This window comes from Lynx rufus, unplaced genomic scaffold (assembly GCF_022079265.1).
Source record: "Lynx rufus isolate CCGP_SWC_20201006 ecotype Redwood Valley unplaced genomic scaffold, mLynRuf1.p SCAF_23, whole genome shotgun sequence".
NCBI classification, from domain to species: domain Eukaryota; kingdom Metazoa; phylum Chordata; class Mammalia; order Carnivora; family Felidae; genus Lynx; species Lynx rufus.
The window spans coordinates 6480191-6500187 of NW_025814838.1; the positions used below are offsets into that span (position 1 = coordinate 6480191).

The 19997-nt window shown below is 41.7% G+C and overlaps 1 protein-coding gene across 1 annotated transcript in view; it reads left to right on the top strand.

Moving 5' to 3' along the window:
• Window positions 1–19997, top strand: part of COG7 (component of oligomeric golgi complex 7) — an 83852-nt gene that overhangs the window by 28513 nt on the left and 35342 nt on the right. Inside the window, exons 5-8 of the mRNA XM_047087527.1 lie at window positions 2629–2711; window positions 3502–3624; window positions 9968–10166; window positions 19742–19869. Coding sequence (XP_046943483.1) covers window positions 2629–2711; window positions 3502–3624; window positions 9968–10166; window positions 19742–19869 — 533 coding nt within the window. The remainder of the gene's footprint in view (window positions 1–2628; window positions 2712–3501; window positions 3625–9967; window positions 10167–19741; window positions 19870–19997) is intronic.

Consider the following 19997-nt stretch of genomic DNA (forward strand, 5'->3'; position numbering starts at 1 on the left):
ACTGGAAACATTTAAATGGAAAATGGTCAAAAGGTGCAAACTTCAGGGGTGCCTGGGTGGCTCAGTCAGTCAAGCGTCTGACACTTAATCTCAGCTCAGGTCTTGATCAGGGTCATGAGTTCAAGCCCCACATTGGGCTCAACACTGGATATGAAGCCTACTTAAAAAAAAAAAAGGTACAGACTTCAGTTATAAGATAACAGTTACTAGGGATGTAACGTACAACATGATGACCATAGCTAACATTGCTGTATATGATACATAGGGCAGTTGTTGAGAAAATAAATCTGAAGAGTTCTCATCGCAAGAAGAATTTTTTTGTCCTTTATTCTTCTTTCTTTTCTTTTTATTGTATCTACGTGAGAAAATGGATGTTAGCTGAACCTCTTGTAATCATTTCACAGTCTGTGTGGATCAAACCAGCATGCTCTGTGCCTTCAACGTATACAGTGATATTATGTCAACTGTTCTCAATAAAACTGGTAACAAAACCAAGAGTATTAAATAACACTATTCTTTGATAAAGACAATTGACATTTGCTCTGTCTTACGTATATGTAATTACCAGCAGCTATAGGAAAGTGCTAATGGTACAGCTTAGTAATATAAACTAAATAGTTTGCTCTGCAAAAAAAAAAAAAAGTGGGAGAGTGAGAGGCAGATGCCCTGTCCCTCGAGAACAGCCAGAGTTTTGTCAGCAGAAGAAGGGCAGTGGGTGTGGATGCACAACAACACGTCCACCATCAGACCCCTGCCTGCTCCCCCCGCACCCACCAGCACCCAGCAGGTGGCTCTTCCCCAGGCAGGTGCTCAAGCAGTGCCTTGTGTGTTGAGTCGGTGGTATTGGCAGGAGTTAGAACTCTGTATTGGGGTTGCCAAAGTAAGTTTCCTATTTCTTTCTTTTGTCTAAGTCAAGAACTTCCCCTAGTTTTACATATTTGTGTTTAATTGAATGTACTAACCTTGAAAAATTCAAACTCCTCTGTAAGGGCTAAAGACTCACATGTTACCTGTAAGTTTTTCAACACTTTTCCTAACTGGGTTTGCTATATCACCAAATTCTGCTTTATTATTTGTTTCAAGAAATAACAAGTTCTACTCTATCCAGTGGAGATTTTTTTTTAAGTTGTGATTGTATATTTAGACTAGTAATTTAGACTAGTAAATGTACCAATTTTTATCTGAAAACACTCTTTGAATATACACCAAAATGTTGACAGTGTTTAACAGAGTGTGATAGGATTTCCTTCTTACTTATTTTCCATTTTTTTCTACCAGGAACATGTTATTTATGTTGCTGAAAAACAATGCTATTTAAAATAGTCATTAATTTACTACATTTTTTTAAAAGTTTATTTTGAGAGAGAGAGAGAGCAGGGGAGGAGCAGAGAAAGAGGGAGAGAGGGAATCCCAAGAAGTCTCCATGCTGTCAGCACAGAGCCTGACATGGAGCTTGATCTCATAAACCATGAGATCATGACCTGAGCTGAAACCAAGAGTCGCATGCTTAACCGACTGAGCTGCCCAGGCTCTCCTTAATACTTTTTTTTTTTTTTTTTTTTTGTAGTGCGCTGTACTAATTTCTAGGAACTGTGAGAGGTAAGACAGGAAAGGTCACAGCCTCATTGAGCTTGTATTTCTAAGGGTGAGAAAGACAAACTATCACACAGGTGACTAGAATAATATAGATTTTGATTAGTTCTACGAAGGAGAATATGTGATAGGAAATAAATAACAAGAGAAACCTAATTTAGATTTCTAAATTCTAAATTGATTGGTAAAGACCCTCCTGATAAGGGGAGAACCATACAGAGAGCCAGAAAGATCATCCCAGACAGTAAGTGCAAAGGCCCTGGGGCAGCAAAGAGCATCGTGATTCTAGGCACTGGGCAGAAGGTCTGCTTGTGTCAGCATTTTTTAGTTCATATAAATATTAGATTGAGTCATATGACATTGCTATGTTTGTAGGTCAAAATGGTTGAATAGCAGTAGTTTCATATGGTTCAGTCAGTGCTGTGATTGGGCAGTCCTGCCATTGACCTGCAAGTGACTGAAGCTCTCTGGGCTGCACTTTCCTCACCTGTAACATCAGGTCCATTGATGGTTTCTTAGGTATCTTTCTGTTGCTGGCATTTTATGATTCTAGTCAGAGCCAGGATGAGGTGAGGCAGGTGAAATGCCTCAAGCACAAAAATCTAAGGAGGCTCTCACCCTGCCCTAGTGCAAGCCTGAGAGTGAGAGTCCCCTTCGATTTTGCAGCCCAGGCTTGCCCCTACCCGTCACCCCCCTTCCTGCCCCCCACCCCAGTCCCAGCCCTGGTTTGAACTCATTCCATTCTTCACACACAGCAATGACTTTGCTGATGTATGATCTCAGCTCTGTCAGTGATGCTTACTGATGCATTATCTAAACAAGCCAAGGCTTGCGGTGTCTGAGTAGGTATTCTCCCCTTATCTTGACTTATTTTTCGTCTTCTTACTCTCCATGCATGAGTTAATTCATTGCATAGGCAAGAAGTTCCGAACAGGAGCTTACATATGTCCACATTTAGCCTGGTGAACTCTTTCTTCTGTCCGCAACAGGAAACCTGGTAACAGCGCATGCACGTTTTATGTTGTTCTCCTTTAGATCAGTCCAAAATGTTTGTGAAGGTGTTTACTGAAATTGACCGGATGCCCCAACTGCTCGCCTACTACTACAAATGTCACAAGGTGAGAAGCTGGGAATGCTTATGTTGTGGAATGCATACAGTGCTGGGCTGCGGAACCCCAGTGTTTGTACTCCAAGGTAGAGACAACTTGCCTTCTCGCCCTCTGGCCTTCTTCTTTTAATTAGCCAGTAGGGGGTGTTCTTGGTCCAGCCTGTGGATTCATTTCTTTGCGGGGGGGGGGGGGGGGGGGAAGCAAGCCCTCAGTTTTCAGCATATTTTATGTTTATAGCTGGATTTCATTTATAGACTGAAAAGTTGTTACAATTCCTCCCATTCTTGTCTTTCAAGGGAAAGTAGTCTCTTAGGCCTTATGATGCTCTCCGGAAGCTGTCAGAATTTTTTGTTTTCTGGGGTTGTTGATGTTAGGTAAAAAAAAAAAAAAAAAAACCCAACAGCTTCCCGGGCTAACTTGATTCCTTCACGTCCAACCTTGCGTGTCTTTAAGCAGGGGTGTTGGGACATGAAGCTGAAGTGCACACTCAAGCACACCCGAGAGGTCTGTCGGGGAGAGTGTAGCATGCCCAGTGGAAGGACCTTGGCACGCTGTTGGGACAAGATAAAAGAAGAAAGGAACACTGGGAGGGCAACGGATTCAATGTCTGATAGATGATCAGAGCAGGTGGCTGTGACTTCTCGTTTTAGCCCTCCTTTGAAGCAAATGGCCTTCAGCGGGCAGTTGCTGGAGACAGTAGATGGCAGGAAATCGCTCACCTTGTCGGGAGGGCAGGACAGCGTTAGCAGGTGGCCTGTCTCAGTCACTCAGCGAGGTCCCCTTTGCTCTGCCTCTGCAGGCGCAGCTTTTAGCAACCTGGCAGGAGCTGTGCCAGAGTGACCTCCCTCTGGACCGGCAGCTCACCAGATTCTACGACGCCCTGCTCGGGGCCTGGCACACGCAGATCCAGTGGTCTATGCAGGTAACGGCTCGCTTGGGTCTTAGGGGATGGGTGTCTGCTCTGGCAGTGGTCTCTCCTCTGCTTCAAGCGTTCCTGGAAGAACCTCCCTATTTGCTGCCATCACCAAAGGAGTTAAAGATAAGCCTCGAAACCCAAGGCAGTAAAATCTTTCAGTCTCCTTAAAACTCTTCTTATCGTTCTCATCTGTATCTTAAATAGAATCTAATGTGACAGTGTTGCGTGTTGTTCAGCCAGGGAGCCTGTGGAATTCCTGGAGGCCGTTATCTTCTGATCTAAAAGCAGGAGGCCCTTGGTCAGGTGGTGCTTGAGTGAACAGGATTGTTTTTATCTTAACTTCAGGTAAAACTCACCTGGTTAGTTTCCCTTGTTCACACGGTATGCCCAGAGCTCGAGGAAGAGTACAATTTTACAGGCGCCCTCCAACCTAGGGGACCAATGAGACAGAGGAACTTCATTTCAAGTGGAAACTTCCCCTCACTTGTCTTCCCAGAGCCTCTTGGCATTTTCTGCCATCCAGGGTGTGAACCCTTGTTCCCCCGTCTCAATGCCAGGAAGTGCCCCAGATCCTCTTCCCTCTTTTAGGAGAGAAGAGGCTGTGACTTACTGGGCCTGTTGATGGTGTGGTGTGGTTTTTGGTCTGCTTTCAAAATTAGTTGCGAATTAGTCTTGCAGTGTCCATCCGTCCCCTGCTGGAACGAACGTGACTGTAGCTGGAGGGAATCCCTTGTACAGGGTCATGTCCATTCTGGTGTTTAAAGTCCTCTTCTCTACCCTCATTGCTTTTCTCCTGGAGCCAGCCAAACTCAGATTTAGGTTACAGCAACATGAAACACAATTCCTGTAGTCGTTTCACAGCACTGTAGCTGTCGGTTTTCAGTGACCCTGGTGATGCACATCCATTTCTGTGTCCTTGCCTTCTTTTACCGTCCCTTATGTTGTGAAGATAAAACCGGCTTATGTCTGCAGGTGCATATGCCCTTCATCATCTAAGAAAAAGGATTTAGACTTCTCAAATTATGTTCTGGCCTCATCCTATAAATCCTGCTAATTTATGCTTTTGGTCAGTGGTCCATTTCCTTTTCAGGGAAGTAAAAGCCTGATAGGTGGCCGTCATCTTGTGAAGGTCAGTATAGTGCAAAAGAAAAGCAAAGACACCACAGTAAATGTATCCCCTTCTGATTTACCCCCCAGTATTATAATATGAAAATTTTCCAACATATAAAAGAGTTGAAAGAATTGTATGATGAACACCCATGTACTCACTTTTGCACTCTGCAGTGAACATTTTGCTATGTTTGCTCTGTCATAAATGTGTCCATCTTCCCATGTACTTCTCCACTCATTGACTGGTCTTATTTTTTGATTCATTTCAAAGGAAGTTGCAAGCATTATTTAGTTCTGAACATGCATATTATTAACTAGAGTTCAATATTTGTCCCTCCCCGCCCCCTTTTAGGTAAGATTGTGGAATGTAATGATCTTAAATATGCTATGTGATCAATTTTGACAAATGTTGTGTAACCTGATCCCTGTTAAGATATAGAGAACATTAAGATAAGAGGACATTACCATCACTCTAGAAAGTTCTCTCATGCTCCTTCCTAGTCAGTCCAACACCCCTGAAGGCAGCCACTGCTCTGATTTTTTTCCACCATAAATTAGGCCTGTTTTCAAATTTTTGTAAACTTTTTTTAATTAAAAAAAATTTTTTTTGCCCCTGCCCCTTCAGTTGTTTTTTTTTTTTTCTTTTTAAATGTTTTATTATTTTTGAGAGAGAGAGCAGAGTACAAGCAGGGAAGGGGCAGAGAGAGAGGGAGACAAAGAATCCAAAGCAGGCTCCAGGCTCTGAGGTGTCAGCACAGAGCCAGACATGGGGTTCAAACCCACGAACTGTGAGATCATGACCTGAGGTGAAGTTGGACGCTTAACTGACTGAACCACCCAGGTGCCCCATTTTTAAAAATTATTTATTTATTTATTTTAGTTTTTTATGTTTATTTATTTTTGAGAGACAGAGACAAAGCACAAGTGGGGAAGGGGCAGAGAGAGAATGAGACACAGAATCCGAAGCAGGCTCCAGGCTCCGAGCTGTCAGCACAGAGCCCAACACGGGGCTCGAACTTACAAACTGTGAGATCATGACCTGAGCTGAAGTCGGACACTTAACCGACTGAGCCAACCAGGCGCCCTCTGTTTTCGAATTTTATTTTTTTTTTTTAATTTTTTTTTTTCAACGTTTATTTATTTTTGGGACAGAGAGAGACAGAGCATGAACGGGGGAGGGGCAGAGAGAGAGGGAGACACAGAATCGGAAACAGGCTCCAGGCTCTGAGCCATCAGCCCAGAGCCTGACGCGGGGCTCGAACTCCCGGACCGCGAGATCGTGACCTGGCTGAAGTCGGACGCTTAACCGACTGCGCCACCCAGGCGCCCCTGTTTTCGAATTTTAAATAGACGGAATCAGGCAGTGTGTGTTCTTCCTGCAAGGTTTCTTTCATTGAGCATGTTTGTGAGATTCATTTATGTTGTTGTGTGAGTCAGTGGTTTGTTCCTTTTTATTGCCAAATACTGTTAACGTGGTGTGAATATTTCACAGTTGGCTTATTCATTCTTATACTGATGAACACCTGGGATATTTCTATTTTGGGGCTATTATGAATAAAGCTGCTAATGAACATTGTTCTCTAAGTCTTTTTTGTGTATACACATATTCATATCTCTTGGGTAAATATCTAGGAGTGGAATTGCTGGATCATTGGGCAGATGTATGTGTAGATTTATAAGAAACTGCCAGACATTCTTCCAAAGTGGTTGTACTTTTTATAGTCTCACGAGTGTGCGAGCATCCTGATTGCCCCACATCTTTGCCAAAGTTAGGTGGTGTCAGTCTTTCTAAGCTAGTCCATTCTGGTGGGTGTGTTGTAGTATTTCATTGTGGTTTTAATTTGTATTTTCCTGATGACTAAGAATATTGAGCACCTTTTCAATGTGCTTATATCTTCCTTTGTGAGGTGTCTGCTTAGATCTTTTGCTCATTACAAAAAATTGGGTTATTTGCGTTTTTATTATTGAGTTGTAGGAGTTTTTTATATATCTCAGATAAGAATCCTTTGTAAGATATAGTTTGTAGATACTTCCTTCCAGTCTGTGGCTTAAACAGAGGTATTGATTTTATTGAAGCCTAATTTATTAATTTTTGCTTTTATGATTATTGTTTTGTAAGAAACCATTGCCAACCTCCAAATTGGCAAGATGCTCTGTTGTGTTTTCTTCTAGAAGCTTGTTTAGTTTCTTTAAAAAAATTTTTTTTTTAACATTTATTCATTTTTGAGAGGCGGGGAAGGGCAGAGAGAGGGAGACACAGAATCCAAAACAGGATCCAGGCTCTGAGCTGTCAGCACAGAGCCCAGTGCAGGGCTTGAACCCACAAACCGTGAGATCACGGCCTGAGCCGAAGTCAATGCTTAACCAACTGAGCCACCCGGGTGCCCCTAGAAGCTTCCTTAGTTTCTACAGTAAGGTCTGTGGCCCATTTTGAATTAGTCTTTGTGTATGGTGTGAGGTAAGGTCAGATTGTTTTCAGGTGAGCTGTTGAGGTTGCTTCTATAGCCCGAGTTAAGTTTGCTCTTATAGTGTGTGGACTTTGTGGTGGTTCTGTGGCCAGGTGCCAGAGAATCCCTTTTGCCAGATCTCTTCAAAGGACAGGGGGCACCTCTGGGTATGAGACCCAGTGTGTTTTAATTGAAACGTGTGAAAAAACTGCCACTGAAGGTCTATGATGTGACTTTATAGTTTCAGCTGACCAGCCAATTAGTGTAATTCTTCTCCTGCCCCAGGTCATCTGAGTAGGAGATAAGAGTGAAGGAGATTCTCATTGTGCAGTCCATCCTCACCAAACATAGCGAGGAGTCAGGATTCCTTTTCTTTTTTTTTTTTTTTTTTTAACGTTTATTTATTTTTGAGACAGAGAGAGACAGAGCATGAACGGGGAAGGGGCAGAGAGAGAGGGAGACACAGAATTGGAAGCAGGCTCCAGGCTCTGAGCCATCAGCCCAGAGCCCGACGCGGGGCTCGAACTCACGGACCGCGAGATCGTGACCTGAGCTGAAGTCGGACGCTTAACCGACTGAGCCACCCAGGCGCCCCAGGATTCCTTTTCTAGAAGGCCCATTTTCATTTCCTCCTCTGGTCTCTTTCTCGCAGCAAGTTTCTTCTGTCAAATGAGGACATTGGGCTGGCTGGTATCTGAAGGTCTTTCTGACTTTCTCACATAGCACGTTTGGGGATAGTGAGGGGAATGCGTTGGCTGGAGATAGGAGGGTTTGTGTTGGTGCAGCTATGTGTGGGGGGAGGAACTGTGAATTTAAGACAGGAGTTTGGCTTTCTCAAGAAGGTAGTGAGAGTCTGGAGCAACAGTGAATGATGACGTTGCTGTTTTAAGAATGGTTTTGGTGTAAAAAAAAAAAAAAAAAAAAAAGAATGATTTTGGTGTCAAAACATCACCTATGTAGTTTCCTTGCCCAGAAAGCTTAACCCTAATGCTCTCATGAGGAAGCATGCAGACAAATTCAAGGTTTGTCGATTTTGTTGATCTTTTCACAGAACCAACCAGTTCTATTGATTTTTAAAATTAACTTTCTGTTCTTTATTTTATTTACCTCTGCTCTAATCTCTATTATTTCCTTCCTTCTTCTAGCCATGGGTTTGGTTTCTTTTTCTTATTCCTTAATGTATGCAGTTAGGTTGTTGAGTTGAGATATTTCTTCTTTTTTAATGTATGTGTTTAGAGCTATAAGTTTCCCTCTTAGTGTTACTTTTGCTGTATCCCATAACTTTTGGGGAGTTGTGTTATCCTTTTCACTCATCTTGGGGTATTTTCTAATAAAAATGTGAGTTTATTGATTTTATAGTTTTTAAGCTTATACCTTTTGTGGCCTTAGAGTTACCTAAGAACAGGGTTGTTTTTTTTTTCTACAGATTTATTATTATGCACATCATTTTTTTTAATATGAAATTTATTGTCAAATTGGTTTCCATACAACACCCAGTGCTCATCCCAACAGGTGCCCTCCTCAATACCCATCACCCACCCTCCCCTCCCTCCCACCTCCCCATCAACCCTCAGTTTGTTCTCAGCTTTTAAGAGTCTCTTATGTTTTGGCTCCCTCCTTCTCTAACCTTTTTTTTTTTTCTTCCCCTCCCCCATGGGGGGGAAGAAACTTAACTTCTGTTAAGTTTCTCAGGATCCACATAAGAGTGAAAACATATGGTATCCGTCTTTCTCTGTATGACTTATTTCACTTAGCATAACACTCTCCAGTTCCATGTTGCTACAAAAGGCCATATTTCATTCTTTCTCATTGCCACGTAGTATTCCATTGTGTATATAAACCACAATTCCTAAGAAGAGTTTTATATCTTGTTTTCATTTTTGTGCATATTTAAGCCACATTATAATAAAAAATCATTCAATCAACACAGGGGAGTCTGCAAGAAGCCCTCTCTAAATGTACTGTGTACATTTTTACAGTTTTGTCCAAGAGATCAATAGTATATAAAATAGAAGAAAAGACTCTTGGTGAATAAGTGAATCTATAATCTAAAAGGCCTCTGGGGTCCTTGGTGGCTCAGTCGGTTAAGTGTCCAACTCTCAAGTCACGATCTCATGGTTTGTGAGATTGAGCCCCATACCGGGCTCTGCGCTGACAGCGAGGAGCCTGCTTGGGATCCTTTCTCTCCCTCTCTCTCTGTTCTTCCCCCACTCAGGCAAACACTCTCTCTCTCTCAAATGTAAATACATAAACATTAAAAAAAAAACCCTAAAAGGTCCTGGATATACTATTCCTGGTGGTCCTTAGAGTAAAAGATAAATCTGTCTTAACCCAAGGTCTATGTCAAGGGGAGATGTGGCTGTGGGCTGGTGTGCAAATCTGACTAAATGTCCTCCAACCCTGATTCAGTGAAGTATTCTTCTTTAATTCTGTTTTATTCTCCACCTCCCATGCACTCCTAGTTTCTGCATGGTCATCTTCACAGCCCTTGCTGGCCAGATTTTGGTAGCTATCTAAATTCTACATGTGATAAATTTGAAAAAAAGTCACTTGTGGCTAGCAATAGACATGGAGTAGCCAGTTGTTCTGGACAGGTTGCAAGTTGTGCCAGTTACTTGACTTTCTGAGCTTGTTTGGGTTTGTAGGAAGGAACACTTGGGGCTTAAAGCTCTTGATGAGGCCATTTTCCAGCTGTTGGAGAAGTTCCTTTGAGAGGAAGGAGACTGCTTCTTGAAAAGGTATGTTCCTGCTTGGTCCTTTGTGCTAATGCAGATACCTCTCTCCTACTGCAGGTCTTCAAGAACCCCCACGAGGTGGTGACCGTGCTGCTGATTCAGACTCTGGCGGCCTTGCTGCCCACCCTGCCTGACTGCCTCAGCTCAGGCGTGGAGAGGGCAGGGCCTGAGCTGGGGCTCCTCAAGCTCCTGGAGTTCTACGATGCCACCGCCCACTTTGCCCAGGGGCTGGAGATGGCGCAGCTCTCCCGCCCACGTAAATGCTCCTTCCTCCCAGTCCCCTGGCCTGTCTTCACATGCTCTTTTTGAAGCTTCTGGGGCTTGGGTTTGTCTGTCTTTTCGGATGACTGATTTTACAGATTTGGAAGGGATCCTTGTTTTCCTTCTCAGCGGATATGGAAGCCTTTTCCATGAAAGCATTGCCCTTCGAAATGGTTGCTGCCTGATATATTAATGAAACCCAGTGCTACCTAGGGGCTTTGCATGCTCTGGGGAAGTGAGGGGCACTTTGGCAGGCACTTAGAATGTGCAAGAGGCAGGTGGGCCTCAGTGGCCTCGAATTGGCAGCAGATTGCATTGGGAAGGTAGTGTCCTCTTCCCTTGAGATGTCATAAGACCTCAGACAGCTCAACCTAAAAAGTAAGCTGAAGAGGACGAATAGGTCAGAGGAACTTTTTGATAGGGCATCAGCAAGGTTTTAAGGGCAGGGAGGCCATGTTAGGACTAGGGGTGGTTGTGGGGAAAATGGGCATTCCCCAGCTGTGTCTGGGAGCAGAGCTCTCCTCCTTCCCATTTGGGAACACAGCAATGTTGTGTTACGTTTCCCCAGCTGTTTCCCCTGTAAGTTAAAAGCATCATAAACTTTCAGGTAGCACAAGATCTCATGACGCATGCTGCTGTCAAATCAGGAAATCGCTTCGGGAAGGCCTTGTCCTGCCGTTTGGCGGCTATGTGTCACTAACTTGGTTTATTTAATAGTTATTCCCTTTAATTACATTTGGTTATAATTACTTCGTACATTCCAGGGAGTGTGTTTATTGTTCCAGTTCCGGATGATTCATAGGTGTTTGGCTCACTCACTCGGCAGATCTTGGTTGTGGGAAAGGCTTGGGGGATGTGGGTAGCTTCCAGGGGACGAGGATGCCATGTCCATGGGGCTAGAGTGTAGGCCATTTAGCCTGCTGGAGCAGAGTGGAATGAAGGTAGGGCAAAAGGGCAGGTTGCCTTCCTCCCACTGGTGATGGACATTACTGAAGAAGAGAGAACCACCCTCCAAAGAATAATGCATACAAGTGCTTTGTTAGTCAGCCATGGAAATTTAGATTTTTAATGATTCTTATCAAGGTTTCCAAAAAAGTATTTTTTTTTAATTTAAAAATACTTTGGAAACACCCAAAAATAAAATAGAGTAAAAATGATTCACAACCTCATCATTCAGAGAGAGCCTCTGGCAGCCTTCCATTGTATTTTCTGCTAGTAATTCAAATATACACATTTTCCACAAATACATATAAAAATATATACACGTATACACCTACACACATATACATCTTTTAAAATAATGGTTGCATACAAACTTAAATTATCTTTTTTTGCTCAAAATAATATAATGATAGGGGTTTTTTTAGTGTATTTATTTTTGAGAGGGAAAAAGAAAGACAGAGTGCGAGTGGGGGAGGGGCAGAGAGAGAGAGGGAGACACGAAATCTGAAGCAGGATCTAGGCTCCAAACTGTCTGCACAGAATCTGACACGAGGCTCGAACTCACAAACCATGAGATCATGACCTGAGCCGAAGTAGGACACTTAACTGACTGAGTCACCCAGGCGCCCCTATAATGAGTATTTTTTTTAATGTCATTAAATGTTTTCCCAAGACATGGTTTTTTGTTTTTTTTTTTAAACGTGTATTTAATTTTATTTGTTGCCTTTTTTTTGTTTTTGGCCTATTAGCATTTTTTAATTGCCTCTGAACTAAACTTGCTCCATACCTAGGTATAGCAGTTTCTAACATTTGTCCGGGACCAAGACATGGTTGTTGTTTTGTTTTTTTTTTTAATTAAATTAAATTATTTTATTTTATTTATTTATTTTTAAAATTTATATCCAAATTAGCATAGTGCAACAGTGATTTCACGAGTAGATTCCTTAATGCCCCTTACCCATTTAGCCCATCCCCCCTCCCACACCCCTTCCAGTAACCCTCAGTTTGTTCTCCATATTTATGAGTCTCTTATGCTTTGTCCCCCTCCCTGTTTTTATATTATTTTTGCTTCCCTTCCCTTATGTTCATCTGTTTTGTTTCTTAAAGTCCTCATATGAGTCAAGTCATAGGATTTTTGTCTTTCTCTGACTGACTAATTTCACTAAGCATAATACCCTCCAGTTCTATCCACGTAGTTGCAAATGGCAAGATTTCATTTTTTTTGATTGCTGAGTATACTCCATTGTATATATATACCACGTCTTCTTTATCCATTCATCCATCGATGGACATTTGGGCTCTTTCCATACTTTGGCTATTGTTGACAGTCCTGCTATAAACATGGGGGTGCGTGTGTCCCTTCGAAACAGCACACCTGTATACTTTGGGTAAATACCTAGTGGTGCAATTGCTGGGTTGTAGGGTAATTCTGTTTTTAGTTTTTTGAGGAACCTCCATACTGTTCTCCAGAGTAGCTGCACCAGCTTGCATTCCCAAAGACATATTTTTTAATGACCACTTGTAAGTATGGCTTACTTTAATTATTTTATCTACTATTATAAATAAAACTATTATGAATAGTCCAGCACATTAATTTTGAGCCCCAAAATTTTGATTATTCCTTAGGATAAGCTTAAGAATTACAGTTGCCAAGAGATGAACATTTTAAAGATGTTTGTCATAAAGATGAACATTTTAAAGATGCTTTTGAGAAGGTTTCTCCCTATTTTCGTGTCTGTCAATAGTGACTGAGGGTGTCCATCCCCCATGTCCTTACTTGCACTGGACACTACTTGTTTTTCTCCATCATTGCCAGGTTCTTAGTTAATGACATTTCATTGTGATTTTTCATTTCTTTTATTACTAGCAACTTTTAAATTTATATTATTAACTTCTTTTTTGAATTGCTTATTCATTTGCCTATTTTTCAATTTTTGGAGTTTAATTTATTTTGGGTTAATTTATAAGAGCAATTTATTTAAAATAATGTATCATTAAATATTGAAAGCAACAAAGTACGTGTTATAAAAATTCGTGTTATAGAAATCTGTAACACAAAATGAAAGTCTCCTATAAAACCCAGCTTGCTTGAAATAACCACTGTTAAAAATTTGGTGTCTATCCCAAAATATCCTTATGTAGGAAGGATTTTTTCCCTATTGTTTATCAAGTATGTTACAGATGTGTTTTCTTTTTTTACTGTTTATTTTTTGAGAGAGAGAGAGCGCGAGCAGGGGAGGGGCAGAGAGGGAGACACAGAATCCAAAGTCAGACGCTTTACCAACTGAGCCACCCCAGTGCTCCTACAGATATAGTTTCTAACTTTATATTTTGCCTTTAACATTGTTTCTATTTTAGTAATTAATGCATGTACATGGTATTATTAGAAATATGTAAATTATGTGATAGAAAAACTAATTTTATAAAATAGCTTAAGTTGATTTTATAATTAATAAGCAATAGGTATTCATTATAGAAAAACCCAGAAAACACAAAGAAGGAAAAAGATCATTCTTAGTCTACCATTTAGAAACCGTATTTTGTGTTATATATATGTACTGATTCTGCATGAATGAGAGGGTCTCTGTATCCTTTACTTTTTTTTAATTTCTTTTTTAATGTTTACTTTTAAGAGACAGAGAGACAGAAGAGGGTAGGGGGGGGGGGGGGACAGAGGATTTGAAGCTGGCCCTGTGCTGACAGCAAAGAGCCCAATGCAGGGCTTGAACTCATAAACCATGAGAGCATGACCTGAGCTGAAGTCAGACGCTTAATTGACTGAGCCACTCAGGTGTCCCTTTAAATATTTTTAATTGAATATTTTATTATTGTTATCAGCCCCCCAATATAATATTGACTCAATACTGTCACCTAATACACAAATTTTTCCATTTGTTCCACAAGTCTCTATAGCTGCTTCTCCACCTCTCCCTCCCATTAAGATCAATCGATGTGCATACATTGTATTTGGTTGTCTTGTCTCTTTTTTATTTATTTTTGTCTTGTTTCTTTAAACTCTTAATCTGAAACAGTCATCTCACCTCTCTTTTGTCTTTCATGACATTGACATCTTTGAAGAATACAGTGTAATTTTCTAGTGGAATGTCCCATATTCTGGAATTGTCTGATTGTTTCCTGAAGATTAAATTTAGATTAAATATTTTTGCAAGAATACTACATTGATGATGATGTTGTGTATTTCCTGTGGCATCACATCAGGAGACACATAATGTGCAATTACTGGTGATGGTTGGATTAATCACTTGGTAGATGTATCTAGTGTATCCAGTAGATCTATTATAAAGGTACCTCTTCCTCTTTGTAATTAGTAAGTAATCCATGGGGTGATGCTTTGAGCTGATAGGAAAATACTAATCCTCAAAGAACATTTACTCAGTGACTTTAGCATCGATTGATAAATCTTGCCTGAATAAATTTTCACACTACTGATTATAAAATGGCGACTCTCGGGGCACCTGAGTGGCTCAGTCGGTTGAGCATCCGACTTTGACTCAGGTCATGATATTGTGGTTTGTGAATTTGAGCCCCGCGTTGGGCTCTGTGCTGACAGCTCGGAGCCTGGAGCCTGCTTTGGATTCTGTGTCTCCTCCTCTCTCTGCCCCTCCTATGTTCATGCTCTATCTCTCTCTGACTCTCAATAATAAATAAACGTTTAAAAAAATGGCAATTCCCTAATTCTCTCATTCCTTCTACATTTATTTGCAGACCTTATTTTGTAAAGAAGAGATTTTTTTTTCTTTCCTCACTTTTTAAAAGTTTTATTTATTTAAAAAATTTTTTTAATGTCTTTTATTTTTTTTAATTTTTTATTTTTTTTAATTTTTTTTTAACATTTATTCACCTTTGAGACAGAGAGAGACAGAGCATGAATGCGGGAGGGTCAGAGAGAGAGAGGGAGACACAGAATCTGAAACAGGCTCCAGGCTCTGAGCTGTCAGCACAGAGCCCAACGCGGGGCTCGAACTCACGGACCATGAGATCATGACCCGAGCCGAAGTCGGCCGCTCAACCGACTGAGCCACCCAGGCGCCCCTAATGTTTTTTATTTTTGAGAGAGAGAGACAGAGTGTGAGTGGGGGAGGGGTAGAGAGAGAAGGAGACAGAATCTAAAGTAGTCTCCAGGCTCTGAGCTGTCAGCACAGAGCCGGACGTGGGACTTGAACTCACAGACTGTGAGATCATGACCTGAGCTGAAGGGACGCCCAACCGACTGAGCCACCCAGACACCCCTAAAAGTTTTATTTGTTTAATCTCCGCACCATGTGGGGCTCAAACTCATGACCCTGAGATCAAGCGTTTCATGCTCCTCCTGAGCCAGCCAGGTGCCCCCTTTCCTTACTTTATTATTTTTTTAAATTTTTGTTTATTTATTTATTTTGAGAGAGAGAGCATGTGTGCACAAGTGAGGGAGGCACAGAGAGAATCCCAAGCAGGCTCCATGCCATCAGTGCAGAGCCTGATGCAGGGCTCGAACTCACAAACTGAGATCATGACCTGAGCTGAGATCAACAGTTGGACACCTAGCCAACTGCACCACCCAAGCACCCCCCTTTCTTTACTTTAATATCACTATGAATTCATGGATTCTTTTTTTATTCATTGTGTTATGATTTACCGTTGCCATTATTCATTTTGATGCTTGAATTATTTCAAATTTGGTCAGTAGTTGCCCCTTTAGGCTACCTCCTGTATCTTTTTGACATGTCCGCATCAGTCTTTGAGTACTTCCTTGCTGTTTGGCACAAATAATTCCAGGAACACATACTTTTCCTGCCTCAGACCTATGTTTTCCGAGGAGCCAGGTTTCTTTTAGTGGGAAATGGTATTTAGAAACCAAGATCTGGACACCGAGGGTGCTCATTGTTGCTGGGGTTCCAGGTCCTTTTGGTGGACAGAGCTAGGAAATACATATCTCCAGTTTATACTGATCCTTCTAAATCAGATCCACTTTGCCTTCTGCATCTCTTCTTGTACAGTGAGAACTCTGGTTCTCAACTGTGTGTGTGTGTGTGTTTTATATATATGTGTGTGTCCAGTTATTTTTCATGACTGCCTTATGGATAGGTCACAACATATTTAATTTATTCACTCAACTACAAATGAACTGGTACCGGAATGCTGAACACTGAGCAAAACCAGACACAGTCCCTGCTCTCGTACAACATCTGTTCTGGTGGGAGATAACCAAATTATCATAGTAATAGGTGTATAATTACAAAATGAGATGAGTACTTTGAAAGAAAGCAGAGTGGTACTAGAATATGTGAACAAACAACACTGATTGAGCCTGGTGACTTCAGCTGAGTGAGTCCTGAAAGAAGAATGGGAGGTGACCAGATGCAGGAGGGTAAGGGAGAAAAAGGTCCTTCCAGACAGAACTGACCAGAAGGGAGCCCAGTGCTTCTGAGGAAGCACAAGAAGGCTGGAGGCCAGGGGAATTGTGAAGGAGGAAAGGCTGGGCAGTAACAATAGAGACAGCTGGCATTTATTAAGTGTTACCACATGCTACACAGAGATTTTATGTAATCTCGATGAAGGCCTTGTAAGATTGATGCCATTTTTTTTCTTTCTATATTTATTTTTTATAATTTACATTCAAGTTAGCACACGGTGCAACAATGATTTCAGGAATAGATTCCTTAAGCCCCTTACCCATTTAGCCCATCCCTCCTCCCATAACTCCTCCAGCAACCCTCTGTTCTCTGTATTTAAGAGTCTCTTATGTTTTGTCCTTCCCCTGTTTTTGTATTATTTTTGCTTCCCTTCCCTTATGTTTATCTGTTTTGTACTTTGAAGTCCCATATGAGTGAAGTCATATGATACTTGTCTTTCTGTGACTAATTTTGCTTAGCATAATACCCTCTAGTTCTATGCACGTAGTTGCAAACAGTAAGATTTCATTCTTTTTGATTGCCCAGTAATACTTCAGTGTGTGTGTGTGTGTGTGTGTGTGTCTTCTTTATCCATTCATCCATCGATGGACATTTGGGCTCTTTCCATACTTTGGCTATTGTTGATAGTGCTGCTATAAACATTGGGGTGAATGTGCCCTTTGAAACAGCACATCTGTTTCCCTTGGGTAAATGCCTAGTAGTGCAATTGCTGGGTCATAGTGTAGTTCTATTTTTAATTTTTTGAGGAACCTCCATACTGTTTTCCAGAGTGGCCGCACCAGCTTGCATTCCCACCAGCAATGCAAAAGAGATCCTCTTTTTCTGCATCCTCATCAACATCTGTTGTTGCCTGAGTTGTTCATGTTAGCCATTCTGACAGGTGTGGGGTGGTATCTCATTGTGGTTTTGATTTGTATTTCCCTGATGATGAGTGATGTTGAGCATTTTCTCGTGTCGGTTGGTCATCTGGATGTCGTCTTTGAAGAAGTGTCTATTCATGCCTTTTGCCCATTTCTTCACTGGATTATTTGTTTTTTGGGTGTTGAGTTTGATAAGTTCTCTATAGATTTTGGACGCTAACCCTTTATCTGATACGTCATTTGCAAATATCTTCTCCTATTCCATTGGTTGCCTTTTGTTTTGCTGATTGTTTCCTTTGCTGTGCAGAAGCTTTTTATTTTGATGAGGTCCCAGTAGTTCATTTCTGCTTTGGTTTCCCTTGCCTCCGGAGACGTGTTGAGTAAGAAGTTGCTGCGGCCGAGGTCAAAGGGGTTTTTGCCTGCTTTTTCCTCGAGGATTTTGGTGGCTTCCTATCTTACATTTAGGTCTTTCATCCATTTTGAGTTTATTTTTGTGTATGGTGTACGAAAGTGGTCCAGGTTCATTTTTCTGCATGTTGCTGTCCAATTTTCCCAGCACCATTTGCTGAAAAGACTGTCTTTATTCCATTGGATATTCTTTCCTGCTTTGTCAAAGATTAGTTGGCCATCTGTGTGTGGGTCCATTTCTGGGTTCTCTATTCTGTTCCATTGATCTGAGTGTCTGTTTTTGTGCCAAAGATTGATGCCATTATTAACCCCAGTGTACAGTTGAGGGAACAGGTGTTGAAAGTTCTATCATTGGCACATAGTCACATAAGTAGGAGGCAAGAGAACTTGGATAGGAGAGCCTTCACTCTTCACTGCTTCCCTCTTTCACCTTCTGAGGTCAGTCCTTGTGGGTCCTTGCAGGCTATAGAAAAGATTTTGGATCCCAGCTGATGCACTCAAAGACTGATTATGGATGTTTCAAAAAGATAAAGGAGGCAGCCTGAAATGACCAAATTTGAAATAACTTGAACATCAAAATGAATAACAACAATGACGGATCATGACACAATGAATATAAAACGAATCCACGAGTTCACAGGAATATTGTATTAAAGAGAAAGAGGAAAATCTCTTCTTTACAAAAGAAGGCCTGCATATAGATGTAGAAAGAATGAGGGAATTAGGAAATCACCATTTTAGTTTTTTTTAAAGTTTATTTTGAGAGAGAGCGTGAGCGGGGGAGAGTCAGAGAATCTCAAGCAGGCTCTGCACTGTCAGTGTGAAGCCCGATGAGGGGCTTGAACCCATGTACTATGAAATCATGACCTGAGCTGAAATCAAGAGTTGGACACTTACGTGACTGAGCCACCCAGACTCTCCAGGAAATCAACATTTTATAATCATCAGGCAAAGGTTATTAATAGATGCTAAAGTCACTTGGGTAAGTGTTCAACTTGGAAGCTGAATTGCTGTGTCCTGGAATATGCCCGTTTTGATTTTTGATACAAACATGCTTTGCATTTTTTTATGTATTGAATATAGGAGTTTTTTGGAATGCCTAGTATATGGGGTTGCAAGTTCTGGAAAAGTGTTCTTCCTGCAGAGCCTTTTCTCTGTAGCACTTCTGCAACTTGACCTTGGCTAGAGTTAGCATTTGAAGGGATTCTTTTTTTTTTTTTTTTTTTTTCAACATTTATTTATTTTTGGGACAGAGAGAGACAGAGCATGAACGGGGGAGGGGCAGAGAGAGAGGGAGACACAGAATCGGAAACAGGCTCCAGGCTCTGAGCCATCAGCCCAGAGCCCGATGCGGGGCTCGAACCCACGGACTGCGAGATCGTGACCTGGCTGAAGTCGGACGCTTAACCGACTGCGCCACCCAGGCGCCCCAGCATTTGAAGGGATTCTTGACCATGACAGGTTGTGGAACGAAGGGGGTTGGTGGCTTTAATAGTGCTCTGTGGGGCGTCTGGGTGGCTCAGTTGGTTAAGCATCCAACTTCAGCTCAGGTCATGATCTCACGGTCTGTGAGTTTGAGCCCCATATTGGGCTCTGTGCTGACAGCTCGGACCTGGAGACTGCTTCAGATTCTGTGTCTCCCTCTCTCTCTGCCTCTACCCCCCCCCCCCCACGCTACCTCTCTCTGTCTCTGAAAAATGAATAAACCTTAAACATTTTTTTTTTTAAATAGTGCTCCGGACAGATAATACATAGAGCTCACATTTATGAAAATATTTACTGAAGTGGTTGTGGGAACTTCCATGAACAACAAAAGCAAATTGACAAAATGTAGTCACCCCAAGATGAGACTGGAAAAGTTCCCGTACAGTACCTTTCACCTGTTTTTTTTCCAGCAATTTCTGACTCTTTGTTCATCATCAATTTTAATTTTTGATTCCCTTAAGATGAGTACAACCTGGTGAAAGTCACAGAGCTGGTGGAGGCTGTATATGGTCCATACAAACCTTACCAACTGAAGTATGGCGACATGGAAGAGAAGAACGTCCTCATCCAGATCAGCGCTGTGCCCTTGGTAATGTCATAGTACTGCCGGTGGCCATCGAGGAATTATACGGTTTGCCAGCCATGGGGTTGGTGAAGTGGGGAGGTGGCATCAGGTGTGCAAAGAGTGGGAACAGGTGTGCAAAAACAGGCTCTTAA